Source organism: Synchiropus splendidus, chromosome 8 (genome assembly GCF_027744825.2).
Source record: "Synchiropus splendidus isolate RoL2022-P1 chromosome 8, RoL_Sspl_1.0, whole genome shotgun sequence".
Lineage (NCBI taxonomy): Eukaryota > Metazoa > Chordata > Actinopteri > Syngnathiformes > Callionymidae > Synchiropus > Synchiropus splendidus.
This window is the reverse complement of record NC_071341.1, coordinates 13,830,662-13,857,793: the sequence shown is the minus strand read 5'-3', so window position 1 is coordinate 13,857,793 and position 27,132 is coordinate 13,830,662. Positions and strand designations below refer to the sequence as shown.

Here is a 27,132-nt window from a genome sequence, read left to right as displayed (position 1 = left end):
TTCATTTATTTACATCACATTCACATGACTAGTGGTCATAGTTACAGTGCTGCACATCAAGGAAATACTCTCACATCTCACACGGAAAGTTACAATCACCCTGCCACCTCCCTGCGACGTCACGCCAGCAGATAATACTCCAGAACAAAAATACCTCCAGCAGGGAGCGCAGGCACCCTGTCAACAGTGCAAGACATTCCAGGAAGTGGTTTGAAGAGAATGATCCAGGCGCTAAATGAACCTGTCCTCCAGCCTAGAAGGGTCGAAAGAGTCAGAGATGAATTAAAAAAAAAAGCTAAGAATGTGATTCAAGTAGGAGAATAATATTGGTTTGGAAGGAAGAAGCTGACGGGATAAAAATCCTCGCAGAAACCAAGCAACAGGTGGCATTAAAAAAACATGATGTTTATAGCTATTTTCACAATGATATTGCACCAAAATTAACATTTTACACAGAGAACCTTTCCTCTGAATTAAATAGGATCAGGTGTAAAGGGGCCCTGGGCAGTGACAGAGGTACAGCAGACAGTCATAATAAATAGGAAGAAATCCAGTGGCTCTATCTCCTTCCTGGTTCAAGGTGAAAGTCTGTGCGGTGGTCGCGCTGCTATCTGATGTTGATGAGCTTGTTGCCATGGCAGCGGAGCTCAGAGTAGATCAGGCAAGATGAGGCCGGGGGGTTTGGGCTCCACACAGTTGATCCAGAAATTGGCACAGCTGGCATGGTACTGGTGCCCCCCGTAGGTCAGCTTGAAGTTGTCCGTCTCGGAGTTGAAAGCCTGCATGGAGGGACGGGGAGGACAGGAGTTTAACGTTCAGGCACAGCCACTTTCCTCCGCTGAGGATGCGGGACACACTGGTCCCCTCGCCACTACAGGCAGAGTAGACCAGAAATGTGGTGCTGCTGTTTGGTTGGAAATGTCAGGGGAGGCTGACAAGTGCTCAGAGTGACAGAACAAAACTATCTAAGCCTGGTAGTGAAGCGGGCGGTGGCCACTTCTCTTTCAGGATGGATCGTGAGCTGTGTGACATGACGGACGGTGGGATGCCAGGGGTTGTCAGGTCAACGTTTCCAGGGCTGTCAATATTCGTTTTCTTATTTTGTTCAGTCGCACAGCAGAGTTAACAGAGGATTTTTTTAAAAAATCAGTTCTAAACTGAAAGGAAGATCTCAGTAGCAATATCGAGTTAACTCTGCGATTAAACAAGACAAAAAAAATCATCCATTTACAGCCTAAACTTTTGCCCAAGTTTGAATATCATTTAAAGAAAACTCATTTTCTGACTAAAGCCCCCCCCCCAACCTGGAGTTACTCCAACCAAGTCCGGGTTGACCAAAGGGTTGACTGTTGAGCAGCGGCGTGATAAAGGTCGCAGAACTCACTGACATTTCCATCAATACCACGGACGCTGAAGGGAATATTGATCCGTTTAAGGGCAACAGAAGCCAGGGAAGCTGCAGGATTCCAAACATGTCAGAGCCACGTGCCCCTCCTCCTGTGACGCGTGTGATCTCCGGACCACGCAGCAGCTCTGTGAGCGGTAACAAGATGCTAATGTGTGTGATGCGCATTCTAAGAGTTTGCACGCTCGGTGAGACTCGGGAGCAGGAGCGAGAGAAAGGAATGAGTCATGTGCAGTGAATCATCGGCGCCCACACAGAAGCAGAGGGGAGACGCAACGACTGCATACGAATAAGGCGCTGCAACGCACCGTGAAGTCAGACATCATCTCCACACGCCTAAATGCAGCCTGCGGCGCCGCACGCTTCCTCACACTGATGCACGTCACCGTGTGGTGCTGCTGCTGAGGAGGAGGAGACTCTCAAGGGTGAAGATGAAAACAGCAGGAATCGGCCATGTTTGGTGCGAAGCCTCTTCCCTCCGCGCAACATCAGTCGCAAACTTCTCTCACAACGTCTCAAACTCAAACACTCCTCAAGTGCTCAGTCTCGACCAGTGGCAGAGAAGTAGAGTTAAATTCCATGCAAGTATGACTAAGAAAAGACCTTTATTTTGAAAATACCCACGTGATTGAAACCAAGCGTTCTGGCTGTCTCCCTGGGAAAGTCTACCATCAGTCTAAAGTAGTGGCATAAAAAGAAATAGAACAAAATTGGCTCCTTGCATGTAACAACCATATTCAAGAGGCTCTTCTTTTGAAATTACAATGAAATGAGCTCAAACGTCCCGGGTGTTCTGTTATCAGTCTGATATGGGGGAAGTGTGGCCAGAGTAAGGAATGAGAATAATTTTTCAGTTCCATTTCTTTTACATTGAAATTGGACTTGCGATGACATCACAGTAAACTCTGAGGCTTTTAGTGCCGCCGGCTACTGCAGTCATCTCAGGGCTAAATGGAGAGACCATTGGTCGTCTTCTTCTTCTTCCATCTCTACCATTCTCGGTCCAACACGGCCTCTGATCTCCAAGTGTTCAAAACAAATATGACCTCCCGACCTCTGCCTGCACTCCCTGAAGATGTGCTGAACACCAAGGCAACATCAAGAACTATAGACACAAAAAACACAGCAGAGTTTTCTGTCTTTTGAGGATTTGTACTTGATTAAAAAAATAAAAAACTTTTCATTCACTGGTTACATTTGTTGAAGTTGTATCTGTGATATTTGCTTGTCCCGAGCTTCTTGTTAAAGCCTCACCTTCCATCCAACTCTGTTTGCCCTCAGAGCAATAAAGTATTGGAAACGCAGCCAAACAGAACAAAAACAAGAGGAGAAGCAGAAAGAGGCAGTGATGCGGCTAATTCCATTGACCTTTGAAAAGCAGCACCAAAACCTCAAACCATGACTCCGATACCAGTGAACCTGTTATGGAGAGCAAGTGCGGGATAGTTACCCTGAGCGTCCTGTCATTGTCTTTAGTCAGTGCCTGCAAGTACAAGAGCAGTCAAAATCACATTCACACGTCCGGAGAACAAGACACGTTCAGTTGTTTGACCGATGAAGAGCTGTGTGTGTCGCCCACAGTGAGAACATCGGATTCCAAATCAGGACATTTGAGCGGAGCTAATCTCACACGAGGATCAAGGTGAAATAACCAGACTGACACTGTCGCCTGAAAAAGGCCCCTCAGGTTTGTCTTCAAGTGACTGGTCAGAGTTCAAACCAGTTTCCTCAGGCGGAGCAGAAGCATGTGACGAGCCAGAAATAGTCAATGATTCAACTCAAATCTTTCCCTCTGCTGCTGCCAGTAATTGCTCATATTAGCATTAAACATTCAGCCGAGGAGTCGCAGCGTCATCAGCTAAAAATGATCATTTTTGACGAGAGCCAGGAATCACCGTCCTGAAACCACCGACATGATGATGATGATGATGATGACATTCTAATCACAGACATCTGTCACGGCGGGAAGACCTCAAAATATGCTGGAAAAGATGATGAAACATGCCCAAAAATGATCAGGCAACATCTGGACACACTGGACTATATCTGCTGCTCTACACAGAGTACTTTGAATTCAAGCAGCACAGCCACTCGCGCAGAGTAACAAAACAAATGCATCTGATTCAAACTAATAGCAACTCCAACAGTGACCACATGTGTCTGGAGTCACCAGAAAGAAAACAAAAGCCAATAACGGAATTGGCTCACTCTCTCATCTTGTCTTAGTGGGAACAAAACTTGGGTTTCCCGCAGCACTTTATCTCTCATTTCATTCGGCGTGCCCTTGACTGAACAATGTCCTGAAACCAGTGTGGTTTATGTTTAACCAAACTCACCCTGCCAGAGAAATAATTTGTTCTGGCCCAAAACTCAGACCAGTCAGCAACATTGGACATGAAGAGGGGCAGAGAAGCGCCACTACTTAAATCCATCCATGCAGCACAGGAGGAGAGTCAGAGAGAGTCGGCAGGAACATGGGCCATGCTGGCTGAAGGTTGGAGGATGGTCATTGTGTGACCGAGTTTGACGACGGAGAACACAAAAGCAAGGCCACTTGTACATCCTTCACGGTCCTCCTTAAGGCCCATTTATGACTGAGCCTTCTGTCGGTGCTCTGCCTCATATTGTTTTTATTTCTTCACGTTTCCACAAAGCTTATGGATATGGACCAAAGGGAGCAGTACTACTGGAAACTGTAGGGGGCAGCGTTGCTGTTACTACCTGATATGTAGCTCTAATGAGACATGAAGAAGAGATAACAAAAGGCAGTTCTCCGGTCGTCATATTTAACACCGTCACTGAACACCACCTCCTACAATGCTGCTTCCAGTTTGCCATGTTAGTTTTGGAGTTTGTCATTGTCATAAACTTTTGGGCTGCACCCCGTAGTGGAAACATTAATGAACACCAACACATGGATGTGCAGTATGTGTATAAGTAACATCCGACTGACGACCTGCTCAACTTACGTCCAATCTGACTCATGACCGGTTGGTCGGAACCGATCCCGGTCATAAGTCGGATGTTGCTTGTACAGACAAACAAAAGCTGAACAGTGTATCCCAGTGAAAGGAGTCAAATTCCTAGCGTTGGGGGCCCTATGCACAAAAGCACTGGGGGGAACCCTGAGTGCTCCTTCAGCCAAGTGCTCATGCACATAAATTTAATCTGAACAAGAGACGTGATCATAATCGGTGCCTCTGCCTTCAGTGAACACGTCTGTACGTGATGGGCCACACACAAAGCAACAACCACTGCCGTCTGCTGTAGCCAATACCACTCTTCCACATCACTACGCTCGGACGCTATTCTTCGCTTTGCTATTATGCATTCTCACCAGCGTGGCTGCCAAAAGCGTAATTAAAAGATGGGTTATTAATCTCATGCTAGCAGCAAAAAGACAAAATAACTGCATTAATTTTCCAGACTGGCTCCATGAATATATAGTGCATGTTTGTGTGACTGTGCGAGGCGATTATCAGCAGCCTGTGACTCTAGCGGGAGCCACATCTGCTGGTCCACCAGATTCCTCTCAGTCGGGACACTTTTTCACTCAAGCTCTTCATCTGGTTCAGCAACAGGCAGAAAGCGAGAGATAGTAAATGCCGCAAGCCCCTTCTCCAAACTGCAGGACATGAGAATAACATTAATTGCAGATGTTGATGAAAATTTGAAGCCAGCACTGGCCAGAGGGAAGAGAAACAACACAACCGCACACAGAGTTGGAGTCAGAGTTGATATCTGAGCAGAAGTGTCGAGGCTTGTTAGCAGGAAGCCGAAGGTGAAGCAGCTATCTTGACATGGAGGTGACAGAACAGGCAGAAAACACCCTCCGATGGAAAAGCAACAACCGGTGTGACCTCGAAAAACTGATCCCAGAGTGTAAACTCTCACCCCGAGGAGCCAAAGTGACAATTCCCTGACTGCTCACTCACTTTTATTCTTAGACATTCGAGAAGTTTCAACCTTTGAAACTGACCATTTGTTCACCGCTAATGTAACAGGATTCTGAATAACGTGAATAATGGTGCGCCTCAGCAGACCACTGTGGGAGAGCAGAGTCACTTCAGGCCCCCCAGGGTTCACCAAGACATAGCGAAAACACCGCCCTCTCAGGCTCCCCGCAGGACAGAAGAAAATAAACATAGGTTGACAGTTGACTGTCTCATACGCGTTTAAATAGCCGTCCGATCGTGCTCTCTTCTTTGTTCTGCAAAATGTTTAAATTGAAGCATCAGTTCTTTATTTGACGTGTCCGAGTGAGGCGACATCCACACTGCTTTGTTTTCATTCAGAAATCTTTCAAGAAAGGAATTGAAAGAAGCACAGGTGATTTGAAAACCACCTTGGTAATGTAGACGAGTCAACCGGAGCACATAGAAATGTAGTGTTCTGAGTCATGATTTATAGAGTCCAATTGTTAATCATTTTATTAGGCTTTGGTGCAATTTATTTTATTTACATAAAAAAACAATTCAGCATATTAATTTCCCTCATTTTTATGTTAAATAAAATCATTAATTCTTTTTTTTTTTTTCATTTTATCTATTTAGAATTCTTATTATCATTTCTGATCTATTTTTAACTGATAATAACATACAAAAGATGCGTGTTTGACCATTCTGTGAATTATCACAGTCATATGTCTCCAAAGGAAATTAAATTCTTCCCCACTGGCATAACTGGTCATTAATAGATGACAAATCATAAATAGAGAGCCACACAGCGCTGACTAAAGTCGTATGATGTTTAATCCATGCCATCACTTGTGAAAGGTAATAATATTCTTGTCTCTAATCTGTATGGCAAAACAGTAGATTAAAATTTGAATCTCAGTTAATCGCACTACAGTTGAATTAACTCAGTATTACCACATGCTTTTAGCATGTTGTTCAGCCTCTTCAGTGCCTCTGAGATTATTGTAAAGAATCTGGTGTTGATAATCGTCCTGTAAGTTGCATTTTTAGAATGGATACAAAATGTGTGACTAATTTGCCAATAATCACAAGTCTCATGTTTAGTGTGATTAAGATTAAAATTTTAATCTATTGACAGCCCTGACTCAAACTGTATGTACTGCCTCTGGGGTATTCACACATACTAATGATGAAGGATAAAATCAATTGCCTCGGCTCAAATTAAAGTTGTAGTACAAGTGTTGGTGACGCTTTCAGACACCTCTGAAACAGTTGCTCGGCTTTTAATGAAAACAGCAGTGTGGATTTTTCCGTGTGCCTGTGTGCGTGTGTGTGTGTAAAAGCCAGAGAGCACCAACCTTGCTGCGAGCTTCCACATTAAGAAGACAAACACCACAGGCCAACTCCTTGGCATTCTTGATGCCGTGCCTCAGAACACAGGAGGTGAAATCTAGGGAGCTTTCATCAGGCTGCAGAAACACACAAACATAATGCATATTTCATTTTGGGCTACTGGGTAAAGCGCGTTCTCTCATAACCAAATAACAGTATGCAGTGGAACAAGTCTGAAAATACACACCTAAATCAGCTCACAAAAGCACTTTCTCCACCACTGTGTAAAACAAATCTACCCACGTGGACGAGGAAAGAATCTCTGCCAGAGTCCAACAAAATCACTTCTATTTTATATCTGTGCTTCTTGGGTAGATAGTGAGCGGCAGCTTTATCTTTGGTGGTGTACAAACAATAAAAGACAGTCCATCTTCTGCCGGCTTCGGCTCAAACACACCCACAGACCGCCGGGTAAATAAATCCATAGTACATTTTGACTCCAGCTGAAAACAGCTTTGATGAACACAAATCGATCGATCACTGATGAGAGCCAAATGGAGGGACCAGACAGGACGTGTTAACATTTCATTATGTTTTTGGCAGCTGGCTTGTACTGTGAAGTCATGTGTAATGTCCTAATTAAAGGTTGATGGGGACCTTGTGTGCACGTGGATCTGTATGAGGTTTGACTTGTAAACAAATGAGCTGTTTTGTCCTAGAAAGAAGAGGCCTGATGGACATGTGGAGGAGAGACAGTGATGGAAGAAGAATAATGGTGGAGAGGATGACAAACACTGAGGTTCATGGATGCATTAAGGAGGACATGAAGAGGGTGAGGCTAGGGAGGGTGAGTGACATGGTAAAGGCATTCAAATGCAGACAGAATAACAAGTGTGTTCCGTTGGTGCTCTGTTGGTGCATCTTACAGCCAGCTTGGCGAGTGACATGAAGCCCATGAGGTTGTTCCACACACGACTGATGTCCTTCAGCAGCTGCTGCAGCTTCTCGGAGCAAACCGCCGTCGCCTTGATGCCAAGTTCAACACGTCTGGTGACACGATACACTTCCACCACACCTGAGGGATGTGTTACAAAATGGATGAGGAAAACTAATGAACAATTCATGAAAATACACTTACGCTCGACGCATGAGGGCGAAAACAATAAGTCAAGCAGCATCAAACTTGTGTGAGTCGGTTGCAGAAATCAATAGCAGCACTTGAAAACTCACCCAGAAGATACTCCATGCCCTGAGCTGACTGGATGACCTCAGTGCAGACGGCAGAGCTGCTTATACCGTTCAAGGTGTTGTTGGCTTTGGTGATGACCTGAGAAATAAAGAATGCAATTCACAACATTTGTATAACTTCTCATATGTCCAGTACTGATGTTGAAGGTGTAGTAAAACTCAGTGAAACAACTCTTCCAAATGTCATTGCTTTAGCCACACAAATAACAAGACACACGAGTAAGAGAAGCTTCCTGTATGTGCTGAATAACAAACACTAAAAGCTCTTGCATTAAAAGCTGTTTCAGTGTTTAGTAAACCGTGTAATGCTGAAATTAATTATTCAAACCAATATGTGGAATGGGACAAGGTGAGGAGAAAACAAATACAAACCTCCAGGGCGCTTTCTAAACACCGCTGCCACTCGTACGCGTAGCGCTCGCTCTCCTGGAGAACACAAGATTATCTCAGAGAAACACATAGCAGCGGGAGAAGTGTGGGGTCGTGCTGAGTGGAAGTCAAGCGGCTAATGGTGCTGCTTGTCTCACCTCCACCTCTCCCGTCAGGTCCTTGTATTTGTCTCTAATGACGGGCAGCGCGGGCTTCTCACTCAGGGTGCTGGATCTGTCTCTGAAGGGCTGCTCGGGAGCTAAAGACGGAGGAGAACGGCCGATCTCTTTCTCACCCAAACTGTGACTGCGTTTATGTGAACCTGAGACAGAGAAATGGCAAACATACATGATTGAGTCGAAAATATTAAATCGAAAAGATTGTCCTCTAACTAGCACACAAGTGTAAATCTAACAAAACAAGTCTCAGAATGGAGAGCACAGCCATGGGATCCACATATTACCACAATTATAGTTGAACTCAGTCACCAAACCTCACTTACTGTATCTGCCCTGTTCTATTGGACTCATGTAAGTCATGTGGGGAAGCTTCTTTTAGTTCTTACACCCTGTCCCCAACCTGCCATTCTAACAGGGGAGGTATTGGTTCACCTTTAGGCGCAGTAATAGAAATTAAAATTCATAACCTGATTAACCTGTTTTGCTGTTCATCTGTCATTACAGATGTGCCATTACATGTTTCTGTCAACATGTAATGAGTATGACTCGCAATGTCAGCGCTTCCTCACAGTCAGCCAAGAAGATGCCCCTAAACTGGGAACAAAATCCAGGAGATAATCCTGGTTCTTGCTCGAAGCTTTGTGGGCATTTTTTTAAAAACTAATTCATAATTAATGATAATGAATATGAAATTAGATTTCATCTTTAGAAAACACACACAGAACCACAGCAGCTGAATCTACTGGTCCAGATGCTCTTGTTTTTATGGGTCTTTTCATCACTCTGTGTGCCAAACTTTAATTCCCAACATTTTCGGAAGACGCCAGCACATAATTGGTTGAACGGGACGAGCAAATCCACGCTGATGACTCACTTTGAGATAGGCACCTGTTTTGTTTGCAATCACTTCCATTTGGTTTAATTCCACCTCAGCATGAGAATACTTTCAATGAAAAACAATAATTATGAACAGAACAGGCATCAATATGCCAATATGAATTATTCATACGGACAAGCAAACCTCCCCGAGGACCACAAGAATAAACAGAAAAGGCAAGAGCTATTCCAGGGGGCTTCACTGCCGGACCTCTCCCACCACCACCCACAGATTTACATCTCCACCTTGTCGGTGTGAAAGCTTTACTCTCACCATAACTCAACCACCATCAGATTAGTGCCACACTAGTTAAAGCAGAGGAAGTGAGTCCATCGTCTTCAGCCAAATTAAATCCAGCACAGGCAGATAAATCTATGTGGTAAATGAGGTTTTATCACCGAGCAGGAAAAGCTGATGAATTATTCACAGAACAGAAAACTGTTGATACAAGTGGATACGCTTAATTTCTGATCATGGATTTTTGGGTCTCAGCTCATCCATCTCATCAGGCGCCACCCACGAGATCAGGCATCATCTCAACACTGCCATCTAATGCCTGAGGGCTGAAACTCAAGTCATGAACAGAGACCAGCGGATATTAGTGTGCTGCGTTTGCAAACAGACAGTAATGAGCACTCACACTCAGGCAACAATAATAGAAGAACTATATCTCACCTTGCACGGACAAGTCAAAGGTTGCCAGTTCGTTCTTGATCATCTCCTCGCTGGATTTCACCTTGGCTTGAGCACTAGCTTTGAGGAAGTCAGACTTGCCGAACTTGGGTTTGTCTCCTTGAAAGGCACCAAACTCATCAGATGCTTCGCTCGTGTTCCCCTCCGATCCGGCGTCAGCGGTATTCTCAGAGTTCTCAGAAACTGTGCTTGCGAAATTCCCAAAATCATCGTCATCTCCCGCCTGATCGCCAGTGCTAAAGTCAGCGAAGGCTTCAAACTTCTCCTCTGCAGATGAAGTGTCTTCTGTGGAGATCTTCTCGCTGCTGCCGAAGGTCAGGTTCTTCCTCTGTGCTGGGAACAAAGATGGAGATCCTTGTCGTCTTCTGACTTCGCCAGCCGTACTTTCCTCCTGCTCTGTCCAGTCGTAACTGGTCAGTGTGCTGATGCCTGACGTTCCGAAAGGGTCAAATTTCATGTCATCTCCTTCTGTGAAGACAATAGACACGCTAGTGGTTCCTAGGATCGCACAAGGACAGGCAGAGACAATCTATCTACTATGCTCTTCTTACATTGAGCTCGCCAGTTTGAGTTTTCCCAGAGTACAGCAAAATCAACGAATGAATATGGTTGGTAAATCTAACAAGACAGATTTTGGGTTCATCATTCCTCAGTTCCTTGCCTCTGCTACGAAATAATATAGGTTTATTAAATTCAGAAAGAAACGTGAATACGGCAGAGTTTCCTGACTGAAATTAGTTTCCCTTCAACTAGACAAATTATACTCAGCTCATTTTGGTTTCTGGGCTGGTGGCCAAGATGCCAATACCCAAGAGAGAGAGGGCAGAATGTCACATTTTGTAAGAAAATGTGTTTTTTGCCATGAAAGGAAGAAATCAAGCGGATTTTGGGTGAAATTACATAGTGACCAAAAAGCCACTTGCATCTGAAGGACATGAGGAAATCTGAGTTTCAGAAGTTGCAAGGCCCCTCTTTGTCTTTTGCCTCTTCAGAGACCAATATGTTTTTGCAGCCCAGACTCCAAAAAGTACTTTGCGTGCAATGACATGTTTTTAACAGTAAAACGATAAGTTTGTTAATCAAGTGGTGACTAGGTATTTTGTAACTAAATAGTACCTGTAATTTATCTAGGAATCTTAACAAGGAAACTGGGGTAAATAACTAATTGTAAAAAATGGCCATTGGAAATGTGGTAACAGTGAAATAACAGCTGCAAAAATATTTTCATAAAAATAATGGTTTGTTTGCATTCTTCCTCTACAATAAATAAATGCAGCATTAAAAACTGAATAGTATTGTTTTTAAACGCTACAAATTCTATGTAGAACTGTGATGGTTTAGGAGCAATGTCTTCTGCGTTAGAGAAATTAGTGTTGAACCACAGACCAAGTCCAAGACCAGGAATTTGAGGGCCCGAGACTGACCAACGACCAATGAGGAGGGTGAGACCAAGACGGAAACCAAACTGAGAACTAAGCTAACTTTACCTAGAATGCAGAAGTCTAATAGTCATGTAGATGCACATTTCTTACTGCAAGTAGTCACTCATTTTAAATAAAACAAGAACTGAAATGCTATCATTGTATTCACTTCGGTCTGGCCCTCGAAGTCTTGGTCTTGCTCTCTGCATGCTCTGGTCTTGGTCTAAGATATGGTGGTCTCAAATACAACACTAGTTTATAGTGATGAGGAGGTTTTCTGTAACAACATAGAAATGTGACTCCTCTTTGCAACCACTCATTCAAATCAGCACTCTCAACAAAACCCAAAAGGTCATGCATTGTCAACCTTCAGAATAAAACACAATTTGTGAAATTGACAAGGATCTAGAGTTTGGAAGTTTGTGCCACTAAAGTGTCTGGCCTTCTGAGAAAAGAAAAAGAAGAGGACGGTACGCATTTGAGCAATACCAAGAGTAATATTTATTACGACAACAGGAGTGAAGAGAAAGAGAGCAAGGTCACAAAGTCGTGTCAAAGAGGTCTATCATTACAAGAGGTTTGGTGAACTAACACTTGGAAAATAAAGTTCAGTTGTTAATAACACAAGGACATGCAGATTTCAGGGTCAAAAAGATGGGGAAGAAAAAATGCGGTCAAGGTCAAACACCCATAACCCGAGAGGATATAGAAGCAGAAACCAGATTGAGAAGGCACATTCACAGACTAGAAAACAGTGATTCTGAGGGAAATTCACTCTAACTATTAGGGTTAAAGCAACAGGTCTTTTGGAAAAGATCGGAATACAGAACACTTGAAAAGCCAAAGGCAAGAAGCATGAACCCTTTGAGGACTTGACGGGTGAATAGCCACAAATATAGATATGAGATTTGGGCTAGTGGTTTCTCGGACAACACTGACAAGTCATCAGAGTGGACGTTCAAGCACTCAAAGGGTTACAGAAAACAAAAAGGGCCATTTTTGAACTTAACATCCCAGTATTTAGTCACATCCAATCACAGAAGCAAAACAGATTTAAAGAGACAGTATCCTTTTCAGAAATTTTACAAGTAGTGTTTACCAAAGCAAGCAACTGGCATCATCCTAAATCGGTTACGATAGAAGGCTTAACTCAGCATTACAAACTGATTCATTGAAAAAAAGGCCTTATCTGTCCTATGACACTTCCTTTTTAAAAAGTTGCAATACTGCGATGCATTAATGCAAAATGGCATTATCTTGTCAATTTCACAAATTGAAACACAGAGAGCGCAGCAAAAGCGAGGCAGCAGAATCGATCTCCGAGAGACAAACAAGTTTTTCATGCTATGACTTTAGAGAACAAAAATGCAGGAGGCTCTTTCTGTGCTCCTAACTCAAAAGGAGCCTCGTAAAAAGCAATACTGTCTCTTTAAGAATACAAAACAAACCAACAGTAACAGTGCAAAGAGCTGTTTGGCCTGCTACACGTTTGATGAGCCCTCACTCACACACATTATTGTGTTGTTTAAAGAGACATGTAGCATCAAGAGCCTATTTAGATGGAAAACTGTAACTTTGTCGTTCCTCAATGGGCTAAATTGTTGTACTACAGCGCCACCAACTGTCACTGTACTTAAATAAGGCAATGAAAATGATTGAAATTTCCTCTAGTCAAAAGGTTATAATCATTTAATGACTGACAGCTGGATAGATAAACGTCTGTCATAAGACAAAATCTTGAGTTCCTCATCAGCCCTGACTGTCAAAAACACGACCCACAATCTGAAGTTCCGATGTAACGCTAATGCTGATATATTAAACGTTGAGGACACATGGTCGGAAACATGAAAGATGAGATGCTTGATGAATGAATGATGAGAACATTGAACGCCTGATTGTCATTCCGGAGACACAATCTGATCTGGCAGAATTGAATTTTCTATCTGGATATGTTGGAGAGAGGATATACAGTTTGATATACAGTTTCATTATAGTTTCCAAATGACAGCAACACAAAACTAACGATATGCAGCTGCTGCCCCTACAGGCAGTTTTCGTGGGTGACTGATTGATTCACCCTCACATCAAATCTTAGTATTTTCCGCTGAGTTCATGTTTTCGATAACGGTGATCAGGTATACTGAGCAGAGTGTAATGTTCTGCAGCAATGCACGCTCATAATGGAGTTATATGATAACACTAGTTGACTGGTGTGATAGTGAGTAAGGCACCTGTGAGGAAATGTCACATAAGGACTTACAATTGAGATTAACTTCGCAAATATGACCATAAATCCTTCTTCAATGCCAAAATTCCTCATCAGCACAAATGAGGCAAAAGCCATTTGTAATATTTTGTAAATGCATTAACATCACTTCCATATTTCACCTTTCTCTGTCGGTGTAGTTTTGTTTTTCGTCAGTCAGGTGACAGCGACACTAAGCTGCTCTCAGGTGCACTCAAACAGAGAATTTCCAGCCAGTGGAGACTAAAGTTCTAGCGCAGGGATGAGAGTTGACTCGCCGGATTGAGGAGGCAACAAACAGTGAGCTTATCTGTATCACACAGACACCAGCTGTTAACCTCGACGATGAACCCTCATATCAAACACTGGCTTTCAGCGTTTGATCAGAGCCAACACTTCCATTGATATTCCAAACCTTTAATACTGATTCCTTGGTGAAGCTCTTATTCATGGTTTACTGAGTCACTTCCTCGAGGGAAACCAGCGACTCAGTCAGATTCTCTCGAATGTCTAAATCTCTATTAACAAAAAGAAACTTATCTAGGAAGAAACTGTTACACGCCATCTTGTAATAAGAAGAATGTCTTACAAGCTATAACTGAATAATTAATTTGGTCACATACTATAGACATTCCTACTCCCTGTCTTTGTAGCTTGGTTCTAAAATATTAAATCTATAAAAGCTCCACTTGCTTGTCAGCACCTGCTGTTATGGCATGATGTTAATGTTGATGTGGTCATGAACATCAATTTGGAATGAAGAGGAGTGGAAGTGAGGAATGAAACTAATACTGTAAAATGTTAAACAATGATAAATGAAAAATATAACTCTGTTGTGATATGAAACTCTAGGTTGTTTCTTGCTCATATATTCATCTAAAATTGCCCTTTAACCTCTTGACTGGTGAGTAGAATGTGTGTGAAGCGAGGAAGCCTCACCAGAGCAAACGGACAAGTTCCTCACCTGAAGCAGGCGGCTGGTGGGCAGAGAGACCGGGCAAATCCAGGGAACTGTCTGACATCACGTGTTTCAGGTCTCCACCCATGTCTGTGAGCTTCATGTCCAGCTGCACTGAGAGTGCATCCTCTGAGTCATCCTTTCCAACGCTGCTGCCTCCAATAGAAGGCAGGTCCAGAGACTTCACAGAGGCGCAGTCTTCCTTGCCCTGTTTGAAAGCCGCCACTTTGTCCACCAGGGTCTTTTCAGAGGCGCCAAGTGCAGTACAGAACTTTGAGGACTGGAAGTCTGCAAAGTCATCTGTGTCACTTTTAAGTGAGGAGAATGAACCGCCACTGCTCTCCTTCTTGTCATCGTAGGCCAGACCTCCCTCCAGAGAAAGCTGTTTGAATACATCATATTTGCTGGAGTTCTGCTGCTGAGGACCAGAAGTCTCATTTTGGACTCCAGCACTGCTGTCGGCCTTTGGCTCCCCACCAGAGCTACCAAAGGCCATAAAGTCTGCAAAGTCGTCCTGCTGTGGAGCTGTAGCTCCTCCTGCTGTTGGAGCTTGAGATGCATCGGAGGAGGAGCCAAACAGAGCAAAGTCACCAAAGTCATCTGCTCCTGTTCCCGGAGGTTTAGCGCCCCCTGGGAGCAGCACTAAAGAAGGGGGCACAGACACTGGGGGCACGGTACTGGGCTTGGTAACAGAGGAAGAAACAGAGGGAGCTATAGAAGAGAAAAGGTCCAGGTCTGCCATGTTGAGAAGATTTTTGGGTTGAGAAACAGGTACTGCTTGTTGTTGCTGCTGCTGCTGTTGTGGCAACTGCTGTAGTGAATGAGCGTTAGGGAAAGAAGCAGGGAAAGTAGGCTGGAAGATCTTGGCCGGTTCTGGGGCCTCTAGAGGAGAGACGCTGTCGGCGGTTTTAAAGTCTGTGAAGCCATCATCAGTGCTGACAGACTTGAAATCGGCAAATCCTTCGCCTGGAAACAAACACAAACACAAATGTTGAGATCATAAAATGCCATGTCAGACAATGTCAGCAAAATTAGTTTAACAATGACTGTCATTTGTAGTCCTAAAATAAATCAAGGGGGTGAATTAGTGATGACAGACCATCACCGACACTTCCAGTCCTCTTGCTGAACTGACTGCCTGAAAACTCAGCACACATCACTGCACAAAGAAAGCTACAGCGACTGAGGAGACACAGCCTCCATCATGCAAATGCAAAGGCTTTTTCAATTTCAGGCAAACACTTCGATTTTGTCTCTTCGAAATGATCAGTGCATTCTTTTATAACCTCAGTCGTACACTTGTTTCAGGAATTTCAACGTTGTGGCTGAAAGCCAAAACGGCTATAAGAAAAACTGTTATCAAAGGCAAACGCTCAGTCGAAACACAAGTTGGAAACCACACAAACAAGACAAGAACATCCCAAGTTCACTTGCTGATAATCAGACGTTGTATAATATATGCATGAACAGAAATAAGGAGTCTGCTCACACTGATGCTGCACGGAGGAGAAGAGATAACTAATGGGCTCATTAAGGGGATGGAGCCCGACAATGACAAGGAAAGGTCACTGCAAACCATGACTTACTGGAGATGCAAGAGTTTTCCCCGTCGGAAACTGTTCTAATGAAACAAGGACGGAAAACAAATCTGGATCAATGTTATGGGCTCTTGTAACAAGACTAGGTGTCAACACTGTGCCAGTGTAGTGGCGGTTTCCCCCTTGTGCTAAATTAGTAGTCGATTTTTTTTTATGCGTGTCGTATAATAATTTAGGTAAAGCTCTCAATATCATAAAATAAACAACCTGATGAGATGGGAGAAAGTGAGAGCCACTTACCCAGAGGTTTCCTGTCAGCTGGCTGTTCAAGCTGCCTAAAAACGCTGTATTTGTCGCCGATATCTGATGGAGAAATAGAAATTTAGTTATAACAGTTACAACATTAATTAAGTTTTTTCACAAAAAAACCTAATAAGGACCACATTCTTCTTCAGAGAAGTGCATCTTGAATTACAAACTGGACCATTTGAAAGCAACTTAGAGTTTGTCCTCATTAATAAATAATACGAATAAATAACAACTTCGGTTTAAATTAGAGTTTACTTAGATCCATTATGAACAGAACGAGTATCTTTCCTCCAATAAGTATAAGTCGCAAGATCAACATCTTGATTTCTCATCAGCTTGTGCTGCGATGAATCTCAGTTCATCACAGTTATCATGCTTCAGTTCAGAGTTACTGCCTAGCTAAGATGTCTACCATAATGAATTACCTGTTGATGATGCAGTTGGCTCGGCAGGCTGATCCACGGATAGTTGTTTAAAGACAGCATACTTATCCAAGGAGGAGCCCGAAGCGGAGGAGGAACCGGTTACTGGAGTCAACATCGCAGGAGCACTGCATACACAAAAGAGATTATCAGTGATATCAAGAGTTGACAATGGTCACTGAATAGGTGTGTCATAGGTGCAAAAGGTGGACAATTCTTAGCAAGCACATATGACATGTATGGAGTACAAACCGGTACCTCTCATTTCTGACGTAGCACACTTTTAATAAAATGCAATGTGCGTCATTTGTAGATCATTTTTTGAGCTGCCTGCACTTATTTCTATTCTCTGGAAGCAGCAAAAAATTGTGTTTAAAGGAATTAAGAAATGACAAAATTTTTCCTATTGAAATCAAATTGCTGCAAGACATGAAGGCTCATTTCATGACAGTATTGTTTAACAATTGTGTAACTATAATCATAAAATGCATATAAATATTAATCAAATAATTTGTCATTTTTATGCTCAACTGATCTTATTGTTATTACTTATCTTATTGTTACCTGCTTTGTTGTTGGGAAGATAAGCTGGAAGGGAAACTTGTGCTTGTGTCAGCCTTAAACTCAGAGAAAGGCTTGTCACCTCCTCCTGTTTTCGGGGCCTCCTGGAATTCCTGAAACTCGTCATCTTCTGCTTTGGTCCCCTGAAATGAGTTTGTGTAAGATAAAGGACTTTCATTGCATAAAATAAAAACATAATTCTACCTGGGCGGGAGGAAAGGTTGCAATGAAATTGGTGTTTGTCGGCTGCTGAGCGGGAGCTGCAGGCGTCATTGGCATCATGGTCTGCGCTGCTATGGGCATTGCCATGGAAACCGGTGACTGGGTCATCATTTGCTGCTGGTGCTGCGGCATAACTGGGGCCATGGTCATTGCGAGGGCAGGAAGGTTAGGAACAGGTGGAGTCGGAAATTGACTGAGGATTTCCACATTCATAGCAGGAAGTCCACTCTGGAAAACAGAAGAAAAAACATTTTTGTTTAGTTCAAATTGGGAAACGAGTATAAACTGAAATCACTATTATATAACTGAAGTGCTTCATAAAAAAAAAAAAAAAAGTTTGAAAAATCACATTTAAAAGTACTTGAAGAGACTAAAATCAAAGACAATGATCTATAGTGACCTCCACCAGATGTAGGAAGAAAACTGCAATCTTGACTGAAATCATTAAGCTGAGTAAGCTCACAGACACAAGAGACTAAATCTTTTTGTATAGATCAGGACCATCATGTCCAGCATCAGGATTTCAGCAGTATCTAAGCAAAAGGAGCTCAGCAGAGGGTTTAAACTGAATGTTGGCCAAAGCATATCCCTGTCAGTTTATTTGGCTAATTCAGTTTGTGCAGGGGACTTCTAATTCCAAAAAGAAAAGAATGCATCAGGTTGTGCAGCGCATTGTGTTCGGCTTAATCTTCTTACAAGATTTACAGCACTAAATGTGTCTTATCAATCATTGCATAGACTTGGTGGCATTCAGTCGGTCGTGAGCAGCATGCAAATGTTCCCCAGGCTCCCTGGGGCGTGATGCCGGATGTGAGCTGAGGATGATGAGAAGCCACCTGCCAAACTTGGCTGATAGGGACTGCGTTATATATTCAGATTATGTGTCTATAATGCAGACTGATTTACTGATGCTTTTCACTCATTGTTAATAGTTAAGTATAATTTGCTTGTGTTCCCAGCAGGAGAAGTTCAAACAGAATAACATCCTGACATCCATTTTTACCTGCGCCACAGCAATTAAAGCAAGTACAGTGTAGAGTTCCTCTTTGGTCAGCATGCCTGGAGTTGTGCGGTTGGCTGAAGCCCAGATTTGTCCCAGGGCCTCCCTTGGAAGACCTGATGACATCAGCAGGGGGTAGAGCTTTGCTGTGTCTATCCCTCCAGGAGTCATGGTGAATTCAAGAACCTTCTTGAACATGTCTGTGGCCAGAAAAGAAAAGATCGTTCACACTAGTATTCTCAAAAAAAACAAACAAAAAAAAAAATCATTGGAATAAAATCAGAGTAAATGTCACCTGGGACAAGGTTATCATTGTAGACCCAGGGTGGCAGCATTGGCTGGATGTGCTCTTGTTGTGGATACACGCCAACCCCAGCTGTCACAAGCAGAGAGAAGCACAGAAAATAACTCCATTAGATGATTCAGATGTTCCCTCTCATCGCTGACCATGTTGGGATCCAAGCCCTATGAGGCCTCAAGCACATATTTGGTGACCTGTCTAGCAAAAAACAAGTGTTGCAGTCGTACATAATTATGCAGAGTTAGGGGAAATATCTTAGCAAAGATGAATCAATCACATACACAGGCAGCATTTGTTTTAGCGTCGACAGATAGGAGAGATAAACAAAGCAGCAGATCGACATGCAGTTCTTGATTATTTTTGAAGAGTTGGTGACACCTGCCAATCATTCCACTTGCCTGTTAGCCACACGCAGACAACATGCATCAGAAGTTGTTTTCACTTTGAAGAAAAGTAAAGAAACTCGATAAATCAGCAGGTGGTAGTCCAGGAAGCCGACTGAGGAGCCCATTATCACAGTGTGCAGACAGAGTCCACATCAGAGGACTCTAATGAGATTTGGCCTGAAGCACAAAAAAAAAAAAAAACTGGCAGCGAAAAAGCGAAAGCTGAGAAAGCATGATACCTGAAAGACACCGCCACTTCCCAATAACCACAGGGGTGTAGAAAATGTCAGCGTGATCTCATTTCTGGCTGAGAAAATGTGATAGCCAGCTCTGGTATAAACCAATAAAGGCCCAAGGAAATTGAGGAGATTGAGTTGCTAGAAGAGGTGCAGACTGATTGTCACAGTTAGACAGGGTAGAAATATTTACACAGGACAGAAAAACTAGTGATAAAAGTTGGCGATTAAGATACTGCGGCAAAAGCAAAGATGCGGTGCTGAGAAATTCAAATAACGGGGCCATGTCTCACCACTGTCACTACTGTTTTGAGTGGAAGAGTCAGCCGGTGATGGGGAAATGGTGGGTGCAGACACCGGGGCTTCAGGTAGACTCTCTGCTGCAAAGACAGAGCTCAAGTCTGCAGTGGTGGCACTCCAGTTCCTGGCCTTACTGCTGGACTGAAACTGGGCTGACACTTTAGCTCTGGGAGCCATTTCAGCCAAACTCTGCTTGGACTTAAAGCTAACCTGAGCCATCTTATCAGCCTTGAGATCGCATGAGGAGAACAGCTTCTCTTCCAGGGAGGGGCCTGGTTGTGAGGAACAGACGTTTTGAACACAAACTTGCCATGCAGGGGACTGTTTAACAAGTACACTTCCTTGGTTCTCAAAATTACATTCTGTGATCGCGCTCTAATTTGGATATAAGCATACATAAAACCTAACTCCCCCCACATGAGAGGCAAAGGATAACATTTACTACACTGAACTGATTTGACCCAAAAAAAAAACAAACGATAATCCTTACTTGAAGAAAAGAAACAAATATTTTGGCTGAGACTTCAACACATTAATTTCAATGAAACAAATTGAAACAAACATTTACCAACAGTAGCTCTGTACGAATCATTTTTAAACAGGATGCCATTGTATTCATTAAAAAAAAAACCCAATGTATACAGTATAACACTTAGATAATAATGAACTGCATTGCATTCAAAGAAAGCACTCTTTTTTTCATCTCTTTACGTTAGTCTGGATGTTAATTGAGAAAAACTGCTCAGACACAACAGCCAAACCAAAACGCAAAAGTCATGAGTGGGGAGGAGTCAACAAAGCATAAAAAGAGTTACCTTGAAATGCAGATTGGGTGCTGGTGTTGACAGCAGTGGCAATAGACACAGAGGAAGGGATGGACTGTAGGGCAGAAGAGGAAGAAGAGGAGGGGGGCGAAGGATGGACACGGGCCTGAGAGGCATCTAGGAAGTTCGAGGAAGAAAGTGCGTTTATGGGGCCCTGAACAAAGTCACTAAATTCATCATCATCCTCAGTGAAACCTGTCCTTGAGGAGGTGGAGGTGGAAGGCAGGACGGGGGGTTGAGGGGAGTGTCCAAATGGGGAGGAAGAAGAGGGAGGGAAAGAGTTTGGGGCATTAGCCGACCCCTGAAAGTCACTAAATTCATCATTGTCGTCGGACAAAGTTAAGGGGGAGGAGTGAGTGGTGACAGACAGGTGTGATGACGATGAGTCTGCAAAAATGGAGAAATAATGATGATGCCACAACACGACACAAACACCACAGTCGACAGTTCCAGGAATACTACATTCAATCGCACACATCTCAGTAATCAGTGATGCTTCTGTTTCCAAGTTACACCCTGCAATGTGCTTATAAGGACAGACAGCTACTGGTCTTTGTTAAAAAAAACATTTTCCTCGCTCTGAGGTTTTGAGCTGAGAAGAGCGAATGTGTCACAACGAGCCACAGTGTTTTCTTCACACACTCGGGCAGAAGCAATAACAGCTTTGGAGAGAAAAGGACACTTAAACATGGCAACACTTGCTTCTAACTCAGCTCATTATAAGTTTTAAACTCGCATGAAAGAGGCAGCAGAAACAGTCTCAGCCCACCAGCTTCTTTCTGAGCAAGCAACTTAAAGTAATCATCCAATATACAGGCATCCATTTTGAGACAAAAACACAAGCTATTTACAAAACTACAAGTATGACTCTGGGTCTATGAGTTAATTACACTAGAACTATCCAGCATAGCCACAATGACCTTTGGCTTACTGAAGCCCAAAAATTCCATACCTTCTGTGGATGAAGTGACAGGAGAATCGCGACAGTAACTTTATCATGTTGTCAACACGGAGACTTATCTCTCATGGATGTCACTCTTTTAAGCAACACTTCATAAAGTTCATCAGTGACACACCAACAAGAAGATTCAGCAAGATGTACCTGGCTTCTTGGACTGTGACGATGGTGTAGGGTGCATCTTTGCGTCTCGGCTGAATCCGTCCAGGTTGCCCTTGATCGCTTCTAAAGCATCATCCCGGCTCTTCTCTCCAGTCTGAGCAGAAAGAATCTCAATGTTAACGGTTAGAAGAGATGATGCATTCCTGTAAACAGTGTTGTAACCACCTTCAGTTTGACACTACTGAGAAGCCTCAACTTCTGCTTCTGCTCTTCAAACTGTCTTCTTTTCCTGTCCTCCTCCAGCATCTTCTGCTGCTGCTCTAGGCGTTTTCTGAAATTATAGAGGAGTTTAAAGATCATAAACACCAGATAGTCTGACTTACAATACAGCATTACATGGAGTTCACATAGAGCCATATAAAAGCTTTACTTGGACATCTAAATCTAGAAAACTCCACGTCATTCAGTGCAGAGAAGTAACAAAGAGAAGTGAAAAAAGGAACATCTTAGTACACATGAACTTATGTGGCGCTCTCTGCAAGTTCAAAGACTAAAACACGGACAGAGGGTATTGTTAATTATACTTAAGTTACACTGATGTGTGTCTGTCATAAGAAATGCTATAATTCAAAACCGCGATGACTAGAACTCACTGGTGCTCCTCGGCCATCTGCTTCTGTATGTCCGCTGTGTACTGAGGCCCGGCCGGTCTCATTCCCATAAACTGTGGCTGACCTATAAACTGCATCCCGGGAGTCTGCATCCCGATCGCCATGCCACCCTGTTGGGAACACATAACGGCAAGATAAGCATGGACGGAAGTATAACTAAACACCACCTTCTCCATGTCTAAAAATACCACAAGTGAGAATCACAGCTTGAGGCAATAAATAGTTGTTACTGAACTTAAGCCAGCCTCCTAATTAGGGAAGGGAATGCATGCGTGAACATCATATCTAATCGCTCATGCACCACAATATCACAGTAAGAAGAGTCTTATGCCTTTAAAAAGATTATTTTAAACAACTTGGCAAAGGTGATTTTATACTACAATTTTTTTTAAGTTTCACTTGCAGCACCTCGCTTTTTATTATGTCATCTGCACACAATGTTTTGACTTCTAATACAGCAGTGTATAATAGCACAATGAAAACCCAAATGTAAATTCTCACCTGCATTGGCATGGCACCAGGAGGCATCTGCCCCCCAAAGTTCATACCCATCATGTTCTGCATGTTGGGTTGCATGAGCTGAACCATTGGGAAGCCCTGCTGCTGTTGCTGTTGTTGCGGCTGCTGTTGTTGCTGCATGGGAACCATACCTGCACAGAAATAAGGAATAATAATAATAAAAATAAATTGACAGCTGTAGTAAAGGGAAAAAACTTGGCACAGAGTACAATAGGTGGCAGAAAAAAATGAGACAGTGGACGTTTGTTTGCGTCAGCTGACCAAAGCAGCTGAGCAATCAGCCATAAATCTGCCAGCAGATGACTCACTGTTCTGACTCATAGCTTCACAGCACACACATCATTTGTCTTACAATGAACAATGATTATCAGAAACAGAGAGAAAGGGGTTAGAATGCTTAACATTTTGTTATTTGTGAAGTGCAGTCTCATAATAGGGTTAAGAAACACAAGCGACAATATTTGCGAAGCATGGTGTGACATTTGACCATGTGATTTCAGTCAGCCGGTTGCCATTATGCAGATTCATCTAACTGTAAATGTAACCATTTCACTGGAAAACATCTTTAGTTATCGGTTTGTAGTAGAGCCATCCAGTGCATTTTCTTTCTGTAACACAACATTTATAAAAATTAAAACATTAGCTGTATCATATGTCCTGACTCACCTTGTGGTGGTCCCAGGCCTCCTCCGACGGGATACATAAAACTGCAGATAAAGCAACGTACAACGTTACAAATGCATGAAAATAAATTGTATTGTAAATCAGGTAAGTCATATGATCGTCCAAAAGGAAATTGAATTGTACAACACTCAAAAAAGCCATACATGTGTAAGTGATGTTTAATGCAATGCCTTACAGTCTCTCATTTAACTCAATGACTGTGACAACAATTCTAGCATCGTATCATTCAATAAATCATACAATATTTAAGAGACAACAAAACAGAAACTTTGAATTTAGGAAAATACAAGCACAACAGTCAGTGAGGGCAAGGCTCTGCACTGCTCTAAGAACAACATTATAATTGTATTAACTTGGACGGCACAACACAAACACAGACATGCTGACGGCGAATTGGGCGCGGAATGATTGTGGCAGCTTAACTGGGCTCCCTCATCGCACCCGGCGCACACCCGCCTTCAGCTATTTGTCTTATAAATTATGACAAGTCTGTTTTCCAGTCTGCCACTGAGAAAATGACAAAAGAAGTTAAACCTGCTATTCTCCGACGTTCTGTTAGTTTTGAGTAACGCGGCATCAGCATACCACAGTATAGATTATAATGCAGTTAAGAAAGAGGAAACAGAATACAGTAGCATTGTTACCGGTAGTAGTGTTGTTGTTCAATACTGATAATTTAAATCAATGATCAACACATTAGTTTGTAACAGAAAAAATAAACAATATCAGCAAAAAGTGGAAAATGAATAAGTTGGCACTCATATTATGTCAATATTTTGCAGGTCAGAAAAGGCATATGGTGAGCTAAGCCACTGCCAGGGATTTTCTTTTGCGGCTGATCCTGCAGGGCTTTTGGGATTTCATCTCTTACATATATCATTTTGTACAGTAAATAGGTCTGTGGTGTCAGCAGCACTTGACATGTGATCGCCAGGTGAAAGGTCACAGTCTCAAACAAAGACAGTGACATTTTACTCTACAAAAATGGCACACTCATTCGAAAATTGAACAAGTTACGGGCATTTATCAAATTCATAAACCAACCAATTTTCAGACCTGACCAGATCTGACCTCTGTGTGGAAAGTTTGGGTGATGAATGTAACAGAAACACATGGATAGAAGTGGCACAAATTGGTTTATTTCGGCATCGCAGATGAACAGAGGAGGTAATTTGTCACAGGCTCATCATGGCTCCACCAGCTAAATTGCTTATTAAGATGGTAGACCACAACCGAGAAACAGTTAAGCAGCAACAAACAACTGAGCTCCCTTAAGAAATCCACAGAAGAATTCGGACTACGGTTCACATTTTACAGACAAAGTATTATTTTACTGCCAACCCATTGCATGAACTTTGAAGGAGTCTTTATTCAAGACAACAGATTTATGATGCCGTCGGGTGAAGCTGTTAATCCTACGATGCCCGGGCACAGAAGGGTTTCAGATTATCACGTCTGCAAGATGTGCAGCTTAGAAGGCTTTTACAGAGGCACACTAGTGCTGCCACCCTCCATCGCAGCAAATCACAGGTCACAGTTGAGCAGATTATTATCGACGGAGATAAGCAGCGGCAGCAGATGCAGATGTCCGCCGCGCCAGAACCAACTACTATCATATATCTCTGAACCTGTCAATCAGCCAAATCACCACATTAGAAATTATGACAAATGACTATTTATAATTGTTTTATATTTTGTTAACATGTTCAGGATCTTTCTAACATTCGATATTATTACCTTCTCCATAAAGGGCTAGGCACAATGTACCCCCATTGCCAAGCTTTGCTTTCCAAAAGACCTGCATAGACTGCATGCAATTCTAAACTAGAAATTAAAATAAAAAAATGTAAACAGCAATAGTCCTATTTGGATGATTTTTTTCTCAGAGACAACTATAAAAACAATTTGTTATTGAATCTTTTTCTTCTGAAAAACCTGCTTAAAAATGTTATTTAAAAAAGGTTTTTCCACAGGCAGAAAGTTGCATATATTCCGGTTAATGAAAGGTGGGAGTCAGTGTTGCAGTCTTGCATTAGCCACAGTATGAACTAAATTGTGGCAGGTGATAACAGTGAGGAAATTAGTCCAACAGTGGTTTGTATGATATTTTATCTCCTCAAAGGCTGAATTTCACATCAGCTATGATCCTCTGCTCAGCTGCATCAAAGCGGCACAGTAAAAAGTCTGATGAAAAATAACTGCAAAATATGCCTACAGTACATCAAGCATGATCATGAAGTCATCAAGAAAATATGTTTGTCCTCCTGGCTGATGACACAACGGCAACAATTGGATGCCAATTTAGCACACCCTGCGTTATGAGTTTAAATACAAAAAGACACTAAAATTACATTTTGTTAACCATCTTTTATCATCTGTCAATTATTAGAGTCTTAACTAAGACTAGGAAGAGCTTTCCAACACAGAATACTGTCCCAGCTTCCCCCTAAGGTAAGAAAGCTGTGCAATGATGCGTGAAAAATAATGATTGTTTATTTTACAAGCCAGTCTTATAAAAGAAAAGGTGTCAGTCACATAGCAAATCATTTCTTCATTCAGTCCAAAGTATAGCAACGTGTAGACTAAACAGTAAACTTGTCATTCAGCTCTTTTAGTCTCCAGTTTCACCTGGTATCAGTGACACCAGGACGAAGAAGACGCTTGCTACCGGACCATATTTATAATTCAAGTCTCTCAGGCTCACCTCATGAAACAGTAATGCGTGTCACAATCCTTGAAAGCAGAAACTCAAACTGATAACATTATACTCAAACACGAAACGTGATGTTCTGAATCCCAAAACAGATGATGCCAGTTACCATGGCACTAATCCAATTGGCCCATTGATTTGAGCAGGTTTAGGCATATAGCTACAACCTCTAGCCCGTTTATTTCACAGATCACAACGCGTCGTAGTGTCTCAAAAGAAGGAAGAGACGAGACAATACGGTGACTAAAAGTTGACAGTGGGCCAGCTGTCATCATCCTGAGGGCCGTCTGTGCAGGTGCACTTTATCCTTATATGGTATCTCAATGGTAGAGGAATTAAGACCCACGTCACATTTTTATATTGCCATAGCGTGCTATTAAATATATAGATATTTAATAGCAAAAAAAAATTAACATGGACATTTAATTTCAATTGTTTTCCTTCAGCTTTGACTGACAGTTAGCTGCTAGCGTTAGCATAGACAACCAGCCGTCTCATCTCACCGCCCATCTTCGACCTCAAAACCACCCACTGACAATCTCTATCAGGTGACTCTGTGTGAATACCGTGAGGAATATATGCTGTCCGACACCAGCGACACAATGTTGGTACATACGAGGACACACGGTTGATATTTGGGTAATAAAATACCTGCTGCCTCCACCGGATCCTGGCCGCAGCGCCATCTTGGTCACAGCAGTCAGCAGAGAGAGGGTGACGTCAACGTAGAGGTGCGTCAGAGCCC

At 42.6% G+C, this 27,132-nt stretch overlaps 1 protein-coding gene across 7 annotated transcripts; it reads right to left on the bottom strand.

Annotated features, from left to right (window-relative positions):
* Nucleotides 1-27,094, bottom strand: synrg (synergin, gamma). 7 transcript variants are annotated; one of them, XM_053872428.1, is made up of 24 exons: nucleotides 27,039-27,094; nucleotides 23,660-23,700; nucleotides 22,976-23,124; nucleotides 22,457-22,584; nucleotides 22,029-22,134; nucleotides 21,846-21,957; nucleotides 20,735-21,130; nucleotides 19,913-20,191; nucleotides 18,992-19,072; nucleotides 18,700-18,896; nucleotides 17,679-17,924; nucleotides 17,478-17,617; nucleotides 16,917-17,041; nucleotides 16,483-16,545; nucleotides 14,651-15,610; nucleotides 10,003-10,488; nucleotides 8,430-8,593; nucleotides 8,275-8,328; nucleotides 7,885-7,981; nucleotides 7,581-7,729; nucleotides 6,681-6,791; nucleotides 5,577-5,615; nucleotides 2,856-2,888; nucleotides 1-779 (listed from the first exon to the last, which is right to left on the bottom strand). In XM_053872428.1, exons 1-24 carry the CDS (start codon nucleotides 27,071-27,073, stop codon nucleotides 648-650), a joined length of 4,323 nt encoding a protein of 1,440 aa, XP_053728403.1. In that variant the 5' UTR covers nucleotides 27,074-27,094; the 3' UTR covers nucleotides 1-647. The 7 variants fall into 7 exon arrangements, with proteins under 7 accessions (XP_053728403.1, XP_053728397.1, XP_053728398.1 ...); XM_053872425.1 differs by lacking the exon at nucleotides 1-779 and adding an exon at nucleotides 800-1,803; XM_053872422.1 differs by lacking the exon at nucleotides 5,577-5,615 and having other exon boundaries at nucleotides 27,039-27,081.
* Between the last annotated feature and the right edge of the window lie 38 nt (nucleotides 27,095-27,132).